This window comes from Acipenser ruthenus, chromosome 5 (assembly GCF_902713425.1).
Source record: "Acipenser ruthenus chromosome 5, fAciRut3.2 maternal haplotype, whole genome shotgun sequence".
Taxonomy (NCBI): Eukaryota; Metazoa; Chordata; class Actinopteri; order Acipenseriformes; family Acipenseridae; genus Acipenser; species Acipenser ruthenus.
This window is the reverse complement of record NC_081193.1, coordinates 84,541,257-84,561,643: the sequence shown is the minus strand read 5'-3', so window position 1 is coordinate 84,561,643 and position 20,387 is coordinate 84,541,257. Positions and strand designations below refer to the sequence as shown.

At 39.7% G+C, this 20,387-nt stretch overlaps 1 protein-coding gene across 1 annotated transcript in view; it reads left to right on the top strand.

The window, feature by feature from the left end:
• The window catches only part of wdr27 (WD repeat domain 27), a 120,997-nt gene that overhangs the window by 59,811 nt on the left and 40,799 nt on the right, over nucleotides 1-20,387 (top strand). The window contains exon 24 of the mRNA XM_034004074.3: nucleotides 12,058-12,156. Within this exon, the coding sequence (XP_033859965.2) occupies nucleotides 12,058-12,156 (99 nt within the window). The remainder of the gene's footprint in view (nucleotides 1-12,057; nucleotides 12,157-20,387) is intronic.

Genomic DNA, 20,387 nt, shown 5'->3' with positions numbered 1-20,387 from the left:
AATATCCCTTGGAGCACAGTCAAGTCGATCATTAAAAAGTGGAAGGTATACGACACCACCCAGAATCTGCTTAGAGCAGGCCGTCCTCCCAAACTCGGCAGCCGGGTAAGAAGGGCATTGGTCAGAGAAGCCAGCAAGAGGCCAATGACAACTCTGAAAGACCTACAGCGTTCCATGGCTGAGATGGAAGAAACTGTCCATGTGTTAACAATAGCTCAGGTACTCCGCAAATCTGGCCTGTATGGAAGAGTGGCAAGAAGGAAGCCATTTCTGAAAAAAGCCCATGTAAAATCCCACTTGGAATTTGCAAAAATGCATGTGGGAGACTCTGAAAAGATGTGGAAAAAGATTATGTGGTCCAATGAAACAAAAATTGAACTATTTGGCCTAAATGCAAAGCATTATGTCTGGCGCAAACCCAACACAGCACATCACCCAGGTAACACCATCCCTACTGTGAAGCATGGCGGTGGCAGCATCATGCTATAGGGATGCTTTTCATCGGCAGGGACTGGGAAGCTTGTCAGGGTAGAGGGCAAAATGGATGGAGCTAAATACAGGCAAATCCTTGAGGAATACCTGCTTGTCTGCAGAACACCTAAGACTGGGACGGAGATTCACCTTTCAGCAGGACAATGACCCCAAGCACACAGCCAAAGCGACACTGGAGTGGCTTAAAAACAAGAACGTGAATGTCCTAGAGTGGCCCAGTCAAAGCCTGGACTTGAATCCGATTGATAATCTGTGGCAAGACATGAAGATTGCTGTCCATCAACGATCCCCATCCAACTTGACAGAGCTTGAACACTTTTGCCAAGAAAAATGTGCGAATATTGCACAATCCAGATGTGCAAACCTGGTAGAGACTTACCCCAAGACTCACAGCTGTAATTGCTGCCAAAGGTGGTTCTACCAAGTATTGACTAAGGGGGGTGAATACTTATCTAACCAAGACATTTCAGTTTTTTTATTTTTCATTAACTGTTGTTTCACAATAAAAATTCTCTTGCCTCTTCAAAGTGTTGAGTAGGGTTGTGTAAATCAAAGGAAAAAAAAAATCCAATTTAAATGCATTAAGATTTCAGGTTGTAACACATCAAACTTGCAAGTAACCTGACTGATGCCACAAACCTACAATTTTCAACATGATTTAAACTAGAAAATGTGTTACACACAGTGAAAAAAAGGTGTTCAATGAACAACCCATGTATAATTGACTTTAATATGAACTTTATTTTCATAAATCTGTAAAGCACTTGCTACTGAATTGCAAAAAATTTGGTTGATTGGACTCGGGTTCTGCTTTGTTTTTGACAATGACATCTGACAAGGGTTTTTATACAAAGAACGTATATTAAATACTGGCTCTTTTAATGGCCTTTTTTAATCTATTTGTTATCTAGAACCGTATTCTTAAAGGATGCAATACCTGTATAAATACAGCCCCTAGTGTTTGTCTATTTCATTAAGCATGGGATGAATGGCATAAAGCTGTCAAGTATATGTGCGTCACTAACAGTCAAAAATCCTACAGGTGGTGTCAACATTTGCATTTTTTGTCAATTTGCTACAACATTTTATTTTATTTTCTGGTCATCTTCAATTACAGTCACAGCAGGTTGGATCCATTCTTTCAGCTACTGTGAAATCTGTTTATTTTAATAGCTGTTTTTAATTACTCATTATTTAATTGTTGATGCGTCTGTGTTTATACCCTGAATTCTGCCTTTTGTCACAGTGTATGCCTCTGATGAAAGTCATGAACACCAGATGTGCTCTGATGAGTTTTTATTTTATTTATTTTTTCTGGTAAAACCATTTTAATGAACAAATACATATTCAGTATTTATAGAATGGCAAGAATAGAGCGAGCAATCTTATTGGCTAACAAATGTTCCAAATTGTGTATATATGTCAGCATACCAGCATGACTTCGGACTTTCAGGACCACTCTATCTGATTCACTTGACAACCAATTCACTCTGGGAGGTGTAAGGTGATGTGTGCCATTTTGTTAAGTTTAAAAACTCTCTCTAGGGTGTTCGATTATGGTCCAAAAACTGCGGGATTGCAGCACTTCGCATCTCTGTTTAATGAAAAACTGTGAGATTTGCATCGCAACAGAAAATAAGTAAGCCATAGATGTTTAAATGCAGTGGTAGTCCTGACAGTAAAATACTGTACTGTAATGTAATTTTAATTCAAAGGCCATTACACAGCACGGCAGTTAAACTAGGCACCCTCACGAGATGATCGTTTCTCAAGTATACTGTAGTAAAATAGGATTCTGCAGCCTCGAGTAAACATAAGCCACAACCTTGATCGTATAACAAGCTGCTGACCCATGAGGACTTGTTTTGATGTATTGTCCTTAGTAACTGAGCACCATTGACATCTGTATACTGTATTTAAACTGCTGATGGCACGCTTGTGCTAATTGTAATGCAACAGAGTGGCCGAGGACAGTGTAAATTATCAGGCTGGAGTCTTGATTTACAGTTTTAAACTGGTGTTGGTTTTATTTTTCTTGCACTGAGGTGGCAAAACAACCGCTAATAAAACAAACAAAATAAACCTAGCTCTCAGATGGAACACTAACTAACAGTACTTCGTATGGAACAAACACTAGATCTCTTACTCGAGTTTTGGTTTCTTTGTTACTTCTGCTTCCTTACGTCTCTATACCCCCATCACAAAGCTAACGGTTAAGCCTTTTCTATCGAGGTGTCATTAACTTTAACAAGCAGTTGACCAATTGATTAACCATAATTCGTTAAGGAAAGCAGCTGTGGATTTTTTGTGGGCGTGCATACATGCGGGAACTCGTGACACCTAGTGGTCAACCCATTACACTGCATCCCGGGAACAAGCTCTTAGCATTCTTATGCTAAGTTTGATTCTGCACCACAGTAATCATATCGGTCCGCTTTTAAGAATCATCCGCATATAAGAATCAAAACACCCAGGACGGATGTGATTCTTATAAACGGACCACACTGTATTTCTTTAAGCACCTGATTTGCTAATAGCTGATATAAAATCTGGTGCAGCTGGTGTAGTTGAAAAGATTTTGAAAGAAGACAAAATGGCCGTAGGAAAGGTGGGCTACATATTATTTAACATTCTTGAAAAAAATCAGAAGTGCTTTAGTTTATAGTAATATTTTTGAAATGTTTATGCTAAGAACAATTATAGATTAACATGTCTGTATACCAGGCATCTTTTTTTTGGAACTTAAGCACGTGTTGACCTTTTTTTTTTTATATATACAGTATATATATATAAAACCTACAGTATATATGGTTGTCCCTTAATTCTGACTTGGCTGTACTTGTGCGTGTGAAATGTTTTGGGCATATGTTTTTTACCAGCTTCTTTTCAAACTTGGCGTTTTGACTTGTTGTTCCAATGGACACAGGGCACACTGCCTGGGTACAGCTGTATCTAACAACCCTGCTTAAAGTTCAAAATTGCAAATATTAACATCTCTCCCATGACACAAAGAGAGCTGTTGCAGCCTTTTGCAGAATGAATTGAAATAAAGGCATGCCACTAACTAATGATACCTCTTTTTCAAATTTGAAAGGATATTCTGAATGAGTTTATTTGATAAATTGTCGGAATGCAAACACTAAAATGACTACCAAAGGGATTTAGTTCTTTCAGTAGAAGCCAAGATGGTATTTCATTTTTCTGATATCCTGTATACATTTGTTTTTCCCCCAGTGCTGTAAGACACCTGAAAATGAACATGCTGAAGATATTTGTCTGCTTTTGGGAATAGACGTTTTGGAGAAAGCATGTATTGGAGAAATCATGTACTGTGACTTAGCCAGTAAGGTTGTGCTTCAAGCCTTAAAATGATTTGATTTGGTGGTAATTCTCATCCAGCTGGCACACTTTAATCTTATAAAGATCCCAGGGATCCAAACAACTAGTTCAGTACTTATCCCTTCCTTTGCAGATCTCTGGAGCTTAAGAGTGAAGCTAGTAGTCTTGCTGTTGAATCCTTGTGGTGAACAATTTTAAGACTTTAAAGAGAAAAAATGAGAAGAAACGTAACTACTGTACATGTCCCTCAGCTCCTATTATATGATTGGTTACTGGTGATATTAGTGTATTGTATATCATTTCACATATTTTGCTTCAGAAGGACAAGACTTCGCCCATCTCTTCTGTCTGAAGGACCCCTCCACTTTGATGTAGGGTCCACCAGTTTGAAATAGGAATTTGCAGGTGGCCAGACAGAATGCCATGCTCTATACCATGTTTTTGGTTTATTGAATCTTTCCAGAACTGCCATCATATCATTGAATTGTTTGTATTCCACTGGAGTTCCACAATAGAACCTCGTCGCTAAAATATGGCATGCTACAAAAAGTCGGAAATTGTTCGAGCTCTTGAAAAAAATTGGTGTTTTCTGTTCTGGTGAGTTGCTTCAACATTCTGTTAAATAATGTTCATGTCTTGTATATTGCTGCTACATTTTTTAAAGTGTGTAGGGGTTCTGTGTTAATTTAGTTAGTTTATTAACGTTAGTTTATCTGTTACTTTATTATTATTATAGTTTATTAACATACACTTGACTATTGCTTTTCTCTTACTTATTCAGTTCATTTCATATGTTGATGCACATGCGTTATACATATTTATGTATTTATTGATTCATATTGTGTCTGGTGGTCAACTCCGTCTTCGAGAACACTTCGGCTAAGAGAACACTTCGCTTGCTTCCCGAGGGGTGTTCTCTTAGCCGGAGACTACTGTAATACAGACAGTAGATAATGCGTTGCATACATTCATTGTAGAAGACAGGATCATGTTTCAGAATGTTTTAATAATACAGGATTTTTTTTAGATTATTTTAGTATTACTAAATACTACTATTGAGTGTTTTATGGATCATTAATATCTTACTGAAGAAAACCATGCTGTGAGCTGGTGTTATGGAAACTCAAATGAGATGGATAACTTGCTCATCTGTTTGATCTTTTAGGGTATGTTTTAAGGTAGTAAGCTCCTGATAATTCAAACTTCAGATGTAAAAGATGCTTCAGACATCCTACTTTTAGATGCAGCAGGACAATGTATGATACAACCAGTTGGTATACTTTAACATTTTTAAAAACTTTGCAACCATTATGCGAGAGCCACAAAAGATCTGGAAATGTAATTTGTTTAACCACTCAGACAGTAAAGTGTGTTACTGAAAGGAATGTAGTCCTTTCAGTAAATGTAGTACTTTTCCTCTACCAAGCTATAAGTCATCTGTTTTATCTTAAGTATCCTGTGACAGAGTATAAGCTTTGCTTTATTCCTTCATGACAAAAATGCTTCTGTTAATTGCATGAAACCTATAGTACATGCAATAGCAATCTCTCTGTGTACCATCTGTGTATTTGCTCACAGCTGGCTAACTTTTTAAACGTCCTTCTATTACAGCTAGATTAATGCTGCAGATTCAAACATGGACTATATTTGTCTTGATGCAATGCATTAATAACAATGGTAATAAGTAAAATCCTGACATTTCTTATTTTTGGGTTGGGCGACCAAATTGTACAAAAAACGCATACTTCAATTGACCTGATTGCGTGCACAGCAGTAACATCAGTTAAATAAAATAAAAAACAAAATCAATGTAAAGGGCTATTCACACCATAGCGTTTATTTGCTGCGTTTTCTATGGTAATAAATCGAACCTATGGAATTGAATACTTACCTTTCACACTTGAGCGTAATCACTGTGAAAAAAAAGCGAAATTCGCTGCAAAAAAAAGCAAAACAGGTTTGATTTTTGGATGATAAACGGCGTAATCACCACCCTGTCCTGCTTAATTTGGATGTATTCTGAAGGCAATATAGATCGGGTACAAGCTCCCGTATGGTTATTGCTGTCCTGTATAGCATATCCTACAAATTCTGTTGTATTTATTTGCTTAGGTAAGAAATTCAAGAGGTTATCATGTCATATATATGATATGTGTGTGGTGCGAATTGGCCCAGGGTGCCAATAAAAAGGAAGCATGACAGAGTGACTGGGAGACTGTGCATGTCAGATTGGCTGCAGTAGTACTAGGACTACCAAACACAATCATTTTGATGCATCCTGATGTTTTGTTTTTATACATATATATAATCAGACATTCCCCCATCTTGCCTGTGGTATTTGGAGTGCAAATGGGCATGAAGAAGAGGGTTGTGAAAAACTGCGTTTGACGTTTAAGTCTGAGTACAAAAATTGCAGCGAAACGTCAGCTGTACAAAACGCAGCGAATAAACGCTGTAGTGTGATTAGCCCTTAACTGTCACTTAGATAAGTTACTTGTTAACTCAATTTATTGGAATAAGATCCATATATGAATGTTTTAACAGAAGGCTGACAGGAGGAGTGATGAAATTGATTCTTTTAAGTCACTGATAATTTATGAGCTCAATAAAGCAAAGTTAGTATTCATGTGGTTTTCATGGCCCAGGTGAATTAAGAGAGACCCCTCTGTTTGATGTACATATTTCTGTTAGCCATATTCAACTGTTTTGTACTAAGGGTATGTGTGACAGGGAGACCCTATCGCTGGTTCTTGGGTGTATATGTGCCTTTATGGAAGCAGCTGGGACGTGCAACAGGAGACGCATTGCTAAGGAAATTGCTAAGGAAATTGCTAAGGGTAGGCTTGCCCGGCACTGAGCTGATTGGGAGGTCCGGATTGGCTGGGGGGCGTGTCCGGGGAGGCTGCGCAGAGCTGATCGGGAGGTCTGGATTTGTTAGGGGTCGTGCCCGGGGAGGCTGTGCAGAGCTGATCGGGAGGTCCGGATTCGCTGGGGGCGTGTCCGGGGAGGCTGTGCAGAGCTGATTGGGAGGTCCGGATTGGCTGGGGGGCGTGTCCGGGGAGGCTGCGCAGAGCTGATCGGGAGGTCTGGATTTGTTAGGGGTCGTGCCCGGGGAGGCTGTGCAGAGCTGATTGGGAGGTCCGGATTGGCTGGGGGGCGTGTCCGGGGAGGCTGCGCAGAGCTGATCGGGAGGTCTGGATTTGTTAGGGGTCGTGCCCGGGGAGGCTGTGCAGAGCTGATCGGGAGGTCCGGATTCGCTGGGGGGTGTGTCCGGGGAGGCTGTGCAGAGCTGATCGGGAGGTCCGGATTCGCTGGGGGGTGTGTCCGGGGAGGCTGTGCAGAGCTGATCGGGAGGTCCGGATTCGCTGGGGGCGTGTCCGGGGAGGCTGTGCAGAGCTGATTGGGAGGTCCGGATTGGCTGGGGGGCGTGTCCGGGGAGGCTGTGCAGAGCTAATCGAGAGGTCTGGATTTGCTGGGGGTCGTGCCCGGGGAGGCTGTGCAGAGCTGATCGGGAGGTCCGGATTGGCTGGGGGGCATGCCCGGGGAGGCATATTCCAGTTATCATGACTACCTTGCAATCTATTCAGACACAATACTTTTACTTCAGTAACTTCCCATGGGGGGGTCCTATTTTATCATTCGATAAGCTTTTGTGTTTTGTGCCATCTCCAAAAAGATTGATAATATATTTTAAACTGTTTGTTGTATTTAGTTGAAAGATGGTAGGAATTACAACTACCTGGGGAGTTTGTGGGATGGCCCTGGCCCTGACATCCTTTCCAGTATGACCATCTTGAAATTAAATATCTCATGATTGCTTTAAAACAGCTGGCCAAAAAGATCATTTAGATTTTAGCAAGGACCAGATTTGTTTAGGGCCATGTTAAAATGTGGCTGTTGTAACTTTTTTAAAGGGAAACCAAGATTTTACTATCAATCAGATGTTATGGTGGTGATTGCAGTGAGTAGAGAATTTTTAAAGATATGATATGTGAGATTTCTACAGTAACTTTTTGGTTGAAGCACCATAATGCTGGTTCATGGATCTTGCATACTTATTATGTAGTTCCCTTTCAAGTGTGAATTGTAACCATTACCGATCCGAAACCTGAATAAAATATATCAAAGCTGCTCGTAGAGCCTGTGACGCAGTCATGGCCAACCCCCGAGGGCGTAAAATGACAGTGCTCACAGATCTCTGCGCCATTTTTCCTTTCAAGAACTGACCTGAGGGGCCTATCAGATAAGTTCTTGTTGCTTATGACTGTATAATGTTTGGTAATTATTGTGTTTTTAGAAATTTTATTTTATTAATTACGTGTATATTGTGCACTACAGCCTGTTGTTTGTTACGTTCCACTGCGGCCAGCGGCTTGAGTCGCCCCTTCCCAGGGATTAAGCAACGTAAGTCGGCTGACTTTGTGCTCTCTCCCCAGGCTGCAATAGCTCTGGCTGGAGTTATTTTATTCTCGTTTTGGCTTCGGACAAAATTACGAGACGGTTTGTATAATTGAAGTAATTGTTATTACTGTATTTTGTATTGGAGAAATATTTTCTTTTCTCATTGTATTTTTCTGTAATTTCAGACTAAGCGCAGGCTTATCTGCAGTGTGTGCTGTGGCACACGTGTAGTGAGAGCAGCTGCTGGGTTCAGCAGCTCTGTGCAGGACCAAGAGGCTGCTTCGGTTGTGGTTGCTTGCAATCCCTCCTACTGCATCCTGATGCCGTTTTGGTGACAACTCTTAGCATCACCATTATTAGGGCTGTTAGTTAATTCTAACAAGCAGGCTTCCCTCAGTCTCGTGTGAGTACTGACTGTACAGTGTCCATTTTAGGACATCCTCAGACATCACTCCTTCCCATGTCAGGAATCGCCCCTCCTCGAGTCAGTCGTCCGGTATCAGGCATGTCCTCCTCGAGTCAGTCGTCACGCATCAGTTCTCCTCGAGGCAGACATCAGGCATCAGGCATCAGTCCTCCTCGAGTCAGACATCAGGCATCAGGCATCAGTCCTCCTCGAGTCAGGCATCAGTCCTCAGTCCTCCTCGAGTCAGTCGTCACGCATCAGTCCTCCTCAAGTCAGTCGTCAGGCATCAGGCATCAGTCCTCCTCGAGTCAGGCATCAGGCATCAGTCCTCCTCGAGTCAGTCGTCAGGCATCAGGCATCAGACATCAGTCCTCCTTGAGTCAGTCGTCAGATATCAGTTTTTTTTTGTTTTTTTTAAACAGTTATGTCAGATGCCGTCAGAATTGCCTTATAATATAAATCCAAACTAATTCAAATAATGAAATTGCACAGCTTAAAAAAGTATTTTTTAAAACGCTTAAAATATACATATTAAATGCTAAATAAAGGTAAAAACGCATGCACCAATCAGCAGCTACACTGACATCTGTGTCATCCAATGGAAGCACCGAAAGTATTTTTGCTCTTGTTTGATTGGGTGATTCAGATGACTCCGTCCAACCCGTCACTCTCCCTGAAAAAAAAAAAAAAAACTCGAGGAGGACTGATGCCTGATGACTGATGACTGACTTGAGGACTGAAGCCTGATGGGCGACGAGTGACTCGAGGACTGATGCCTGACTGATGAAGGCTTGATTGCTGCTGTTTGTTATGTTTCTGCCGTTATTATTTATTTATTTATTTATTTATGTATGTATGTATGTATTTATTTATGTATTTATTTTTTCTTTAATAAAAAAAATGTATCTATAAGGAGTGTAGGCTTCTTTATACTTTTTTGCCTGACGACTGACTTGCGTAGGACATGCCTGATTCCTGACAATTGACTCAAGGAGGGTTGAATCCTGGCACGGGAAGGAGTGATGTCTGAGGATGTCCTAAATGTACACTGTATGACTAAGTGGTTTTGCCAGTAGCTTGCACAGGTGGACATCCCTATATTGTGCTACACGCGGTAACTGCGAACCAGTGGACCGTTACCGAGGTCTCCGACCTGGTACCAAACCAGGACCACACCGGTACTGTACAGTACCGACCCAGTGCTAAAGTCACCAAACCGTTATCGAACTGACCTGGTACCAACAGCTGTTGGTTCATTCTAAGAAGCAGGCTTCCCTCAGTATCGTGTGAGTACTGACTGAGTGGCTTTGCCAGTAGCTTGCACAGGTGAGCATCCCTGTACAGTGCTACCTGCGGTAACTGCGAACTGGTGGACCCATACTGCTCTGTTCCCCATACCGAACCGGGACTAAGGTTACCGCACTGGTACTGTACCATACTGACCCGGTGCTAAAGTCACTGACCCGGTAATGTCCTAGTACCATCCTGGTTCCAACCCGCTACCGACCAGGGCTTACATCCCCAGTCTGGTACCAAGCCAGTCTTGTTCAGGTCTTGAACAGCCTCATTGCTGTCTTTAAGCAACTTGCATAATGCCTGGGTTGCCCTGACCTACAGCAGGTGAGACAAGGCAGTCCATCTTTGATGACGAGCCTACCACCTCTCTCGTGCCCCCCCCCATATGCACCCAGACTATCTTTTTGAGATCCAGTCGTTCTGGGGTCACCCGGCTACAGCTCCTGCTGTTTCCGCATGGCTGGGTAATTTTAATCGTCATATTTGCTGAGGTCCCTCTGTGACAGTCACAGGCTCTCACCACAACAGCTGGATTAGCTGTGTCCGGTTAATAAGAACCTGCTCCGTCTGTTAAAGCTGAACAGGCAGACTGTAGGTAGAAACCTGGAGCTCTGGTAGCCACACACAGGCAGCTCTGGCTTTCCCAGGCAAGCGTGCCTGACGGGGACTAAGCACCACTATTGGATGCCCCTATTACACCAGGGCATACCTTTGGTCCAGCGGTGGATGAGATGCTGCAGTGTGGGAATCCACAAAGAATCTGGTGCGCTTGCTTCCCAAGCAACCACCCCCAGTGTGCAAACTTGCACCCTAGGCCCCAGCAGCCTCCAGGACCGGCTGCGCCTGCTGCCAGAGGTAGTGTTCAGAACCAGCCTGCAGCTGCTCGCTGCGGAGGCTACTATAGGTTCCAATGCCCAGCGCAGAGGCAGAAGCCTCAGGCCAAGCCAAAAGCCAGACAGCAGCCCTTAGGGTTTGTTGCCACAGGCCCAGGGAGCCATCTGGAGTATTGGCGTCAGTGCACCGTGGACATCTGGGTGCTTACTACCATTCAGATCTAATCTCTGCAGTTCAAGCATGGCCCCCTTCCCTTTCGGGGTGTGACTGTAACATAAGTCACGGATCCGCAGGATGCCGTGGTGGTGTCTCAGGACGTAGCAGCTCTGCTGCAAAAACTATTTGCATGATAGCCCCCCCTCCAGTTGGAGGAAGGGTTTTACTCCAGTTACTTAAAAGTGCCCAAGCGGGAGGGTGGCCTCAGACCGATCCTCGACCTCAGACAAGTCAACCTGTATCTGAGCTGAAGGAGGTTCAAAATATTGACAGTGCAACAGCTGTTGCAGCCAATTATGACAGTCTTGCTGATTTTGAGAAGTTTTCTGACACAGCTTGCTTGGAACACACAGGAACAGTAGGCATCTGGGGAGTCTCATACCCATGTGTGACTTCACTGTTTAGTCTACATGTTTTGGCCTCACTTTAAATCAAGCATTGTTACTCCATCAGCTGAGTTTTAGTAGCATGATAGACAGGAGCATGGAGGAAACAACTCAGACAATTTAGAAACAAATATGTAGAAACAAAGATGAGATTAAACATATCTCCCAAAGAAAACGTCAAAGCCATACTTTCAAAAACTACAACGTAAGTGTCAGTTTTCTCTGAATAACATAAATATAAAGTTCTAATGCTTTTTGTCTAAAAGTGTATAGCTGAGGCATAAACAGGAATGTAAACTGTTTTATTCCTCCTACACAGCTGTTTCTGTTTCAGTTAATGATTGTGTTTCAACCTACATATTGAATTGATGATCATTAGCACCTGTTTGGTATAATTGTTTCATCATACAACTGACTATATGCCTACAAAATCCCTGACTTTGTGCAAGTGTACCTAGAAGAATTGATGCTGTTTTGAAGGCAAAGGGTGGTCACACCAAATATTGATTTGATGTAGATTTTTCTTCTGTTCACTCACTTTGCATTTAGTTAATTGATAAATATAATCTATTAACATTTCTATTTTTGAAAGCATTCTTACTTTACAGCATTTTTTCACACCTGCCTAAAACCTTTGCACAGTACTGTGTATATATATTTTTTTATTATTATTATTTTTTTTTATAGGCTTACGTATTTGATATCCGTAGCAGCGGCTTTATCCACAAGCTCTCCAGACATACAGATACTGTGATCAACGTGGCATTTAATCCGTTTTATCCGAAGGTAAGTGTTCATTTATACATCTGCATTGTGTGCAGTTCATCCAATTCAGATGTAATTCTCACATTTACTAATGTTAGAAATTCAACTAAAATTACATTGGATACAAAATTGTGATTCAAGTGGGTCCGGTAAACCAATGTTCAATCTGTTAAGAAATCTCATTATGCATGGTGAATATACTGTATGTATTGACACATTTTGGGTGAACATGGTTTTGGTCACATATAGGGCCTCAAGGTGGTCATGTGGTCTCCTTAATTAAACCACTTATTGATTAATAATCCTGATTCCTTTAATCATCTCAATTAGTCATTCTATTAACGCGCATTGGCATTTTAGTCATGTATCCCTTTTATTACTAATACGTCTTATTCAATATTATTTCTTAGAATGTGTAAATAAATAATTTAAATGTTTCAGTTTACTAGTAGGAACACATAATTTGTCAACAAAATATTTTAAAAAAACAGGACTGATTCCCAGAACAATTTATATAAAATACTGAAATCATAACATCAATGCTGAAACATATATATTACAAATATAACATAATCATAATAATACTGCAAGGTTGTTCGCAAGCAGCACATTAAGTGTCACTTACAGTTTCATGAAAGAATGTCCCATGCATTAAATGTTGCTATTAAACTTAAGCATCGTCAGTTGGTTAACCCGGCCTTCTTTCATAGATTGATGTTGTTCTGTAAAAACTTGGCCATAAGAAGAAACACTTCTTTCAGCATCTACAGAATTGGTAACAACTGACAAATATATTTTAGCCTTTCATGTTAAAATTGGGAAATAATTATTCCGCTTTAATCCAAAATTCATTCAAAGTCATTCTACTGCTGTTATATTTTGCATATGGTAGGTATTTGTCCATTTCTGATTTGCAATCAGCATCAAATCCTGGAATAGAATATAATGGGAGGGCTTCCAGATCCAAACTACACACTTGTTGTGGGTCGAATATCCTTACTGGCATCAGAAAGTTATGAGCTGGTTGAAAATAACCTGGTTTATTTTTGCATTGATCCTGGTTGTAGTAATTAGTCAGTTTTTCAGAAACATCATGGAAGGTTTTTACACATAGTTTGTTTATTGCGGTGTCTGTGCTGTGTACCTCTTGTTCCATTGCTCGGTATGTATTTATTAATTCTGCAACTTTATTATAAGTTTGATGGACTCACTTCACGATCCACCAGTCCTTTGGCATGCGTCGCAATTAGGGAGAGTTGAGATTTTAAACTTTGCACATCTTTAAGCAATTTCTGGAGGTCCTTTAACACTACAGTGTTTGGTGAAATGTTCATTTCCTTTTCCACAAAGCCTGCGTAAAAAGGGATGTATTTGGAATGATATTCGGCAGCAAAATACCAAGTGCCCCATCGTGTTATGCATGGCTCAGGTGGCAACTTTATGGGTAAAGTACAGCCTTCTTGTTGGATTGCTTCTGTCAGGTGGTCTTTAAAACTTAGTTTTCTGCTTGGACAATGTTTAAACAATTTTTTTAACGGTTGCAACCAGCTTGTCTGCTTTCGGAAAATTATTTGCCCAGATATTGCTGGCAAGGGCTATTATGTGGGCATTACAAGTCAAATGCACTGAATTTGGCAGTAAACTTTGAAGAATGTCATTGTATGCCTTGATCATCTAACAGCCATTATCGGAGACAAATCCAGTCACATTATTAAAATGAACTTCAAATGCATTTAAACATTTCACAACACCCTGTGCCACCAATGAGTAATTCACAGAGTGCAGATTAACTGTATCGGCTAATATTACTTTCAGTTCGAAGGAATTCGATAGTCCTGGAGAACAAACAAAATGTGCAAAACATACTGATCTTTTCGATGTTTAGGTCTCTCGATTTTTCTTTTAACACATCCATTTATTTAATTACCATTTATACTCATCATAATTAGCTTTTATTTTTCTAATTAGTCAAAGCGTAATGTGTTGATTTCTTAATTGTGAATTCAATTACTATAACTGGAGTGGCTGCAGGGACATCTAGGGGATAGCAGTTGAATTACAATTGAAAAAACAGGTTGCGTAAAACGCAGGACCCTAATCATAATGTACTTGGAAATGTCTATATAAATATATAGAAGAATTCCAAAACGATACAGTAGTCAGTACATCAATGCAATTTTATAAACTAATGGGCGGGCCACCAAATATTGCCCTGCGGGCTGTATGTTTTACACCCCTGCTTTGGAGTATTAACTATTTATTTTAAACTATGTCATTCAGCTTTAACTGCAACCTATTTAATAAACTGCAATTTACATAAATAAAGCCCTGCTAAAGCTCACATGGAATTATATTACATTTCTCGCACAGAGGACAGGTTTTCTCTGCAGGGTGGCAATGCCGACAAGGAAGAAAATTGAGGCTATGTTTCATCAATCAATATTTCTCGAGTGAGCAGAACAAAAAGAAAAATACGCCATTGCAGAGAATTACTTTTACTTTATATGCATTAAAGGAGAAAGGAAAAGGGCATTTTTTTGTCAGACAAGGAATACAAATTAAAAGGTAAGCAGTGCCTGTCCCCTGCCGAGTGCTGCTGTGTCTGTGATTGCTCATTTCCGGTCAGTGTAAGCCACCTCCACCTTCACAGTAAGGTACTGACCAAAAGAGCCGGGACTGCAGGAGCACAGTGGTCACGGGTAAGTCTCTAACATTATCATGCACATTATATTAATGCTCACAATACATGCAGTATCCACAGTATGGTATGTAAATTAGCTAAATACTGTGCACGTAAATTAATGCGTTCTTTGTTAGTAAATGAGGCAGTAAACTCCAAATTTAGCGCCCTTTCGTAAATGAGGCCCATAGTCTAGAGGCTCACTATTCTCGTGCAGTGCATCCGGTAAATGATTTACTGTCTTATATTCTGACTGAAGATCTTCTGTTGGTTAGTGGAAGTGTACTTTCAAATGTTAAGTGACTATGATGCAAATCTGTAATGATTCCTTCAATGGGCTGTTTCACAATCTGTAGAGTCTGGACATCCTAATGTTGATTGTCATCTCAAACACTCCCCTGTGCATTGTTGTCAGCCAGTGAGGAAATAGATCTGATTTCACTGTAATTAATACCTAGGTGACCCCAGGTTAAATAAACATTCCTGTTTGCTCCAGACTTCTCCACAGGCAACATCCAGATATTCCAAAGTTCCCTCCACAACATGCTGTTTATTTCTCTGAAGCTCAAGTAGGTTTCAGAGTCATTTACAGTACCCGTCATTCACCTCATCAAAGCTGCCCTGTGTTCCCCGGTTGAGAGCGGTTGTTTATTTAGTTATTAAATATAAAGTTATTTTACTAGGGAAATCACTTGGGGACTTTAAGTATTTATGTATAAGAGCTGCTGTATCACTAATCAGACGGACTAGGGGAAAAGGCACAGAGTTAATGTAAATTATCCTTAAATAATTCAAACACCCATATTTCTAATACACAAACACATTGAAAAAGTATCAGTAGGGACCTACCTAAATCGCGATTTCGCGGATTTTGTGGAAACCGCGAAATTCACCTCTTAGGGGCCAATGCATACAAACAAGTACGGAGAGGAAAAAGAAAACTTGTTTAAATGAACTACTGCACAACGCAAGTGACGCAAACTACGTATCTTCCTTCTGTAGAGAGCCCTTTTTTTATTCCTTTGCCGTCCTGTTTGCATTGCACTTAAGCAAAAAACAAACAAACAAAAAATGTCCACAAGTAACATTTACAAAATAAATTCTCCAAAGCAGTTAACATTCTTGTTTACTATTCAAATGACAAAGTTTTCAGCCTATCAGTGCGTCTTTACTGCTTTTATGTGACCTGTACTGTGCAGGAGGGGGCGGGACAAAGTTGGTGCTGCATTGTTTTGATTTAGGTTGCTAAAATCTAGTTTTCAGCATTAGAGGGAAGCAGTAAGGAAGCAAGTACCACTATTTTTAGGCTTTATAGTGTTCTGAAATACTGTCTACTTAGGTTTATTTAATGTTTAAACTTGTCCGCGAAATCCTAATTTTATTCCGCAACATACCCGTGAAAAATACGTAAATTTACCGCGATTTAAGTAGACCCCTAAGTATGAGTAACACAAAATACCTAAAATGTTAAAACTTTCTAACCTCATGTTTTATATTACCATTTTGTACTTTCTACAGAAACCTCATTTAAAACAATGTAGTAAGAAAATATTATATGATACATATTACCAAATTGTTACATGTTTGATTAATCTTGAGATTTGTATTTGATTGATACAGTTTATTAATCATATGTATTGGTTCTAACACGGGGACCTTTTCTTTAAGTCTTAATTTAGTGATATTTATATTTTATACTTTAAGTCATTTGACTAATAAATGGGAAAATATAATTGGAATTTAGTGTCAAAATTTATTTTTTCCTTGAATTCTTAAAATGATATTCACTCCCAATTGTTTTGCAGCAATGCTTTATTTCTGAAATGAGAATAAAGCAACATTTATTTTTGATAAATAGTTTATTGGATATTTTTTTTGAAACACTATTAATGGACAGGTACTCAGTCAGCCAAATTATAATGTCAGTGTTCATTTTCAGCAGTTTCATCATCAAGTTGATGAACTGCTGTGGGAGTACAGCACCTCTCCTCTCCCTGGCATGGGCAAATGTCAATACATTGCTGATTTTGCTGGCTAAAACTGCGCCTTGTTAAAGAACAGCAGAGACTGCTAGTACTGCAAGAGTATACAAGATCCTGTAAAAGCTCAGAAGCTGTCAGGCCTACAAAAAACACTGGCACCATGCCAGCATCTTCCATTCTCCACCCATGGTCTAGTGGAGATCCTAAATTAGGCTTGGCTACATGGGATGCCATCCAAATTTTAGTTAGCCATGATGCACGCTTCACATGCTGAGGAATCTCAACAGGGATTGCTTATTAGCAGCTGCATTCATACTCGTCCACCAATAACCTGGTATTGTTTGCTACTTCCAGATCCTGTTTCTGCTCGCCGTGCTGTTTCCATTGCTTTGACAGATGCTTCATTGTCATACCTATCAAATCCATCTGCTATTCTGTTGGCCTTCTCAAAACCTTTGATTAACTGATCGAGATAAGCAGATGCTAGCCTCATTAGTTCATGAATTCTTGTTTGTAATTCTTCCGGGCACACTGTAAATATGATGATGTCGACAGCAAATCATAGGTGGTTCCATTAGGCTCCATTGATCTTCAGCCCCTTATTTTCCCAATCCAGTGTTTTGAAAATGTCTTCTAGGGTGGTTGTGAAGAGCTTTGGGGAAATGGTATGCCCTATATATATTCTGGTCATGATACATTTCAGTCAGCACTTACCATGTCACGTCAAGACACTTTACATTAGTTACAGTACGTGCAGATTATACATAAGCACTCAGAAGCCATGTAGAGAATGCAGGCATCTGAACTTTGTTTCCAGTTGGTTAGAAGGCTTTAATTGGCTGACTGGATATTAAAGGTTTAATTGGCTGGACTGCACAGATCTGCGGCTCGTTCAAGTGCAACGCAGAGAACTGCCACAATTTTCGTAACCAATATTGATTGGCATAAAACAATGCAGTGTAGTTTGTTTTTCTACAGTGAGAGAACAGGACAGGTTCTAAAGTTTGAAAGAGAAAAATAATACAAACCTGAGCCGTGTTCCATGCCTTTATAACCTTATAATAGAAATAAAAGTTCTGCTGTCAGGATGACAAACCTTTTTTGGGACTATTACTTAACAAAACAGTCCACTAGCCATGATAATTGCCTTTGTTGAACTATTAGACTTTTCATTAAGGCATTTTATTTGAAAGTAAGTTATTTACAAGGGAGTTTATTTTTAAATTGGAGTCTGAAAATGCAAGGCTATGACACAATGAGACAAAAAGGTGGTAACTGGGCTGTGTGTGTGTGTGTGTGTTTGCTCAAAAAGCCAACTTCCCAATAATATATAATTATTATTTTTTTTGTGGTGAAACTACAAAAAACAAACAAAAGAAAGCCCCTAGAGTAATTAGCATGTTAAAACTGTACCAGTTCTCACAGCGATGTTGAGTAATTTACGCTATTCAAGTTCTTCTCGTGTTAATGCTGTGTTCCATGTGAATAACCGCAGAATGCTTTTCCCAAAGCAAATTGGAATTATGTTTCATAAAGAAAGCTGCTTCAGATGTGGGAAAAAAAAAAAAAAATTGGTCTTCAGTATTCCACCAATTCTAGCCAATAAATAATTACCATGAATACGTTTTAATAGCATGACATACTTTTTTTTTTTTTTTTAATCTAAACAGTCTATCTAAAATCCACCTGGTGGAAAATATCTGCATGATTAATCTAGTTAAATAGGTTTTAATCCACTGCTATTTTGAACATGCCTATTGTGTTTTTAAATCCCTATACAGCATTACGTTTTAATGATATACACACATGTAATCTTACTGTCCAAACCAGTCTCTCAGTGGTTATTTATCTTTAACTGACTGGAAAATATGAAGTGGCTAGGGGTGGAGGTGTGGGGGGTATCTGGGAAGCAGCACAGTGGGAGATTATTTTTTTGTCAGCATTCCGTTTAAATGTAGACATAAATAGCAATAAGATGTTTTTTTGTTTCTTGTTTTTTTTCTCGTGCATGGGTGCAGTTAATCCTCCTGATATCCGACTTTCATACCCTTGAAGCCGACTGACTTCATAACTTGTGTAATTTATTAAACGTAATTACAGGCTGAGACGTTCCAGATTTCAGGGTTAAGGAATGCTGTTCCAGGACGCCACAAAAGCAGAAAAGTTAGAGGCATTTGAAATGGCTTGTGTAAGAGGTAGCGGTCAGCTATTAAGTTGCTGGTGTGTGGTATTCCACCATAAGAAAGTGCAAGCCTCCAACCATACCACCGTCCTTCAGTTGAGACTTTCAACCAGGGTCCTGCCTACACTGTGGGTGGTAAATATCCCACAGACATCTTTTCAAGAAGAGCATGTGTGTTAAATCTCAATACCCAATAGATCATCTTTCATTTTATTGTTTCAGATATCTGGAATCAACTCTGATTCTTCTGGTGATCATTTTGATTGACATTTTGTGTGTGTGTGTATGTATATATGTATATATGTATATATATATATATATATATATATATATATATATATATATATATATATATATGGTAAATTTAAAAAAAAAAAAAAAGATTTGAAACTGTTTGTGCTTTGCTCTCTGTTTGGTAATAGTTAAATAAAAGTGCTTATTCTGTAGTGATTTTCAGTTTCCCTCAAGGTTACTAGGGTTGAGACTGGAAACCTGGAAGTTACATGATATCAGACACTTCCGTGCCCCCACTCGACCTAGCAGCGAGATCAAAGTTCAAATTTGTAATAGGCTGCTAAATAGCAGACTGCCTGATAGGTATTATTCATCTGTAAGCTAAATCATGAAATCCTCGTGGGAAGGACGCTCCCATCCCTATAACCTTGCTATTGAGACTGCAAATCTGTTTCTAGTTAAGCATTGGATGGTGGTTTTACAATGGTGGCATGCACATTTCAGCATGATTTGAAGTCTGTTTCCTGACGAGTTTGAATGTGCAGGGGCCAATTCGTAGGGCCCTATGAAATCCACATTGCGGAGAACACGGACGGAATCGCAGAATTTCAGAGAAAAAAACGGAATTAGGCACCCGAGGACATTACCACAAAATCAGTTTAAACAAACAGAATATATATGTATATATTTAAAAATGACATTGAAATAGCACTGTGTTTGTATGACAGAGGCTTCAAGAAACGCACGTCATGGGAACGCATGAAAAAAATATTTTTGCACCTCTCAGCCACCATACACAACCGTGATTTTAACTGTAAAAAGCTCTGCCTCTCGTGCCTCTCGTGCCACTTCACTTGCTATCTACCGTTATCGCCTGGGGGGAAAACGACTACCTGTAAGTTATTCTGAGCAGATAATACTGTAATGACTACTGCAGAATGTAGTGTCTTGTTGCTGTATTTTCTCCCCAAAGTTCTCAGGGAGCTATTACTAAGTGCCTTTTTGTTAAATTAGAATAAATCAAAATATTTAGGATTTTATTTACTTTTTTTGTCATTAATTATTAATGAAAACATTACATCTGTTTTGAAATGTTATAGTTCAGCTTGTGTTGAAAAAAAAAAAGCCTACATTTGGATTTTTTTTTTAAATTTACAATGTTCCTAGTTTGTTT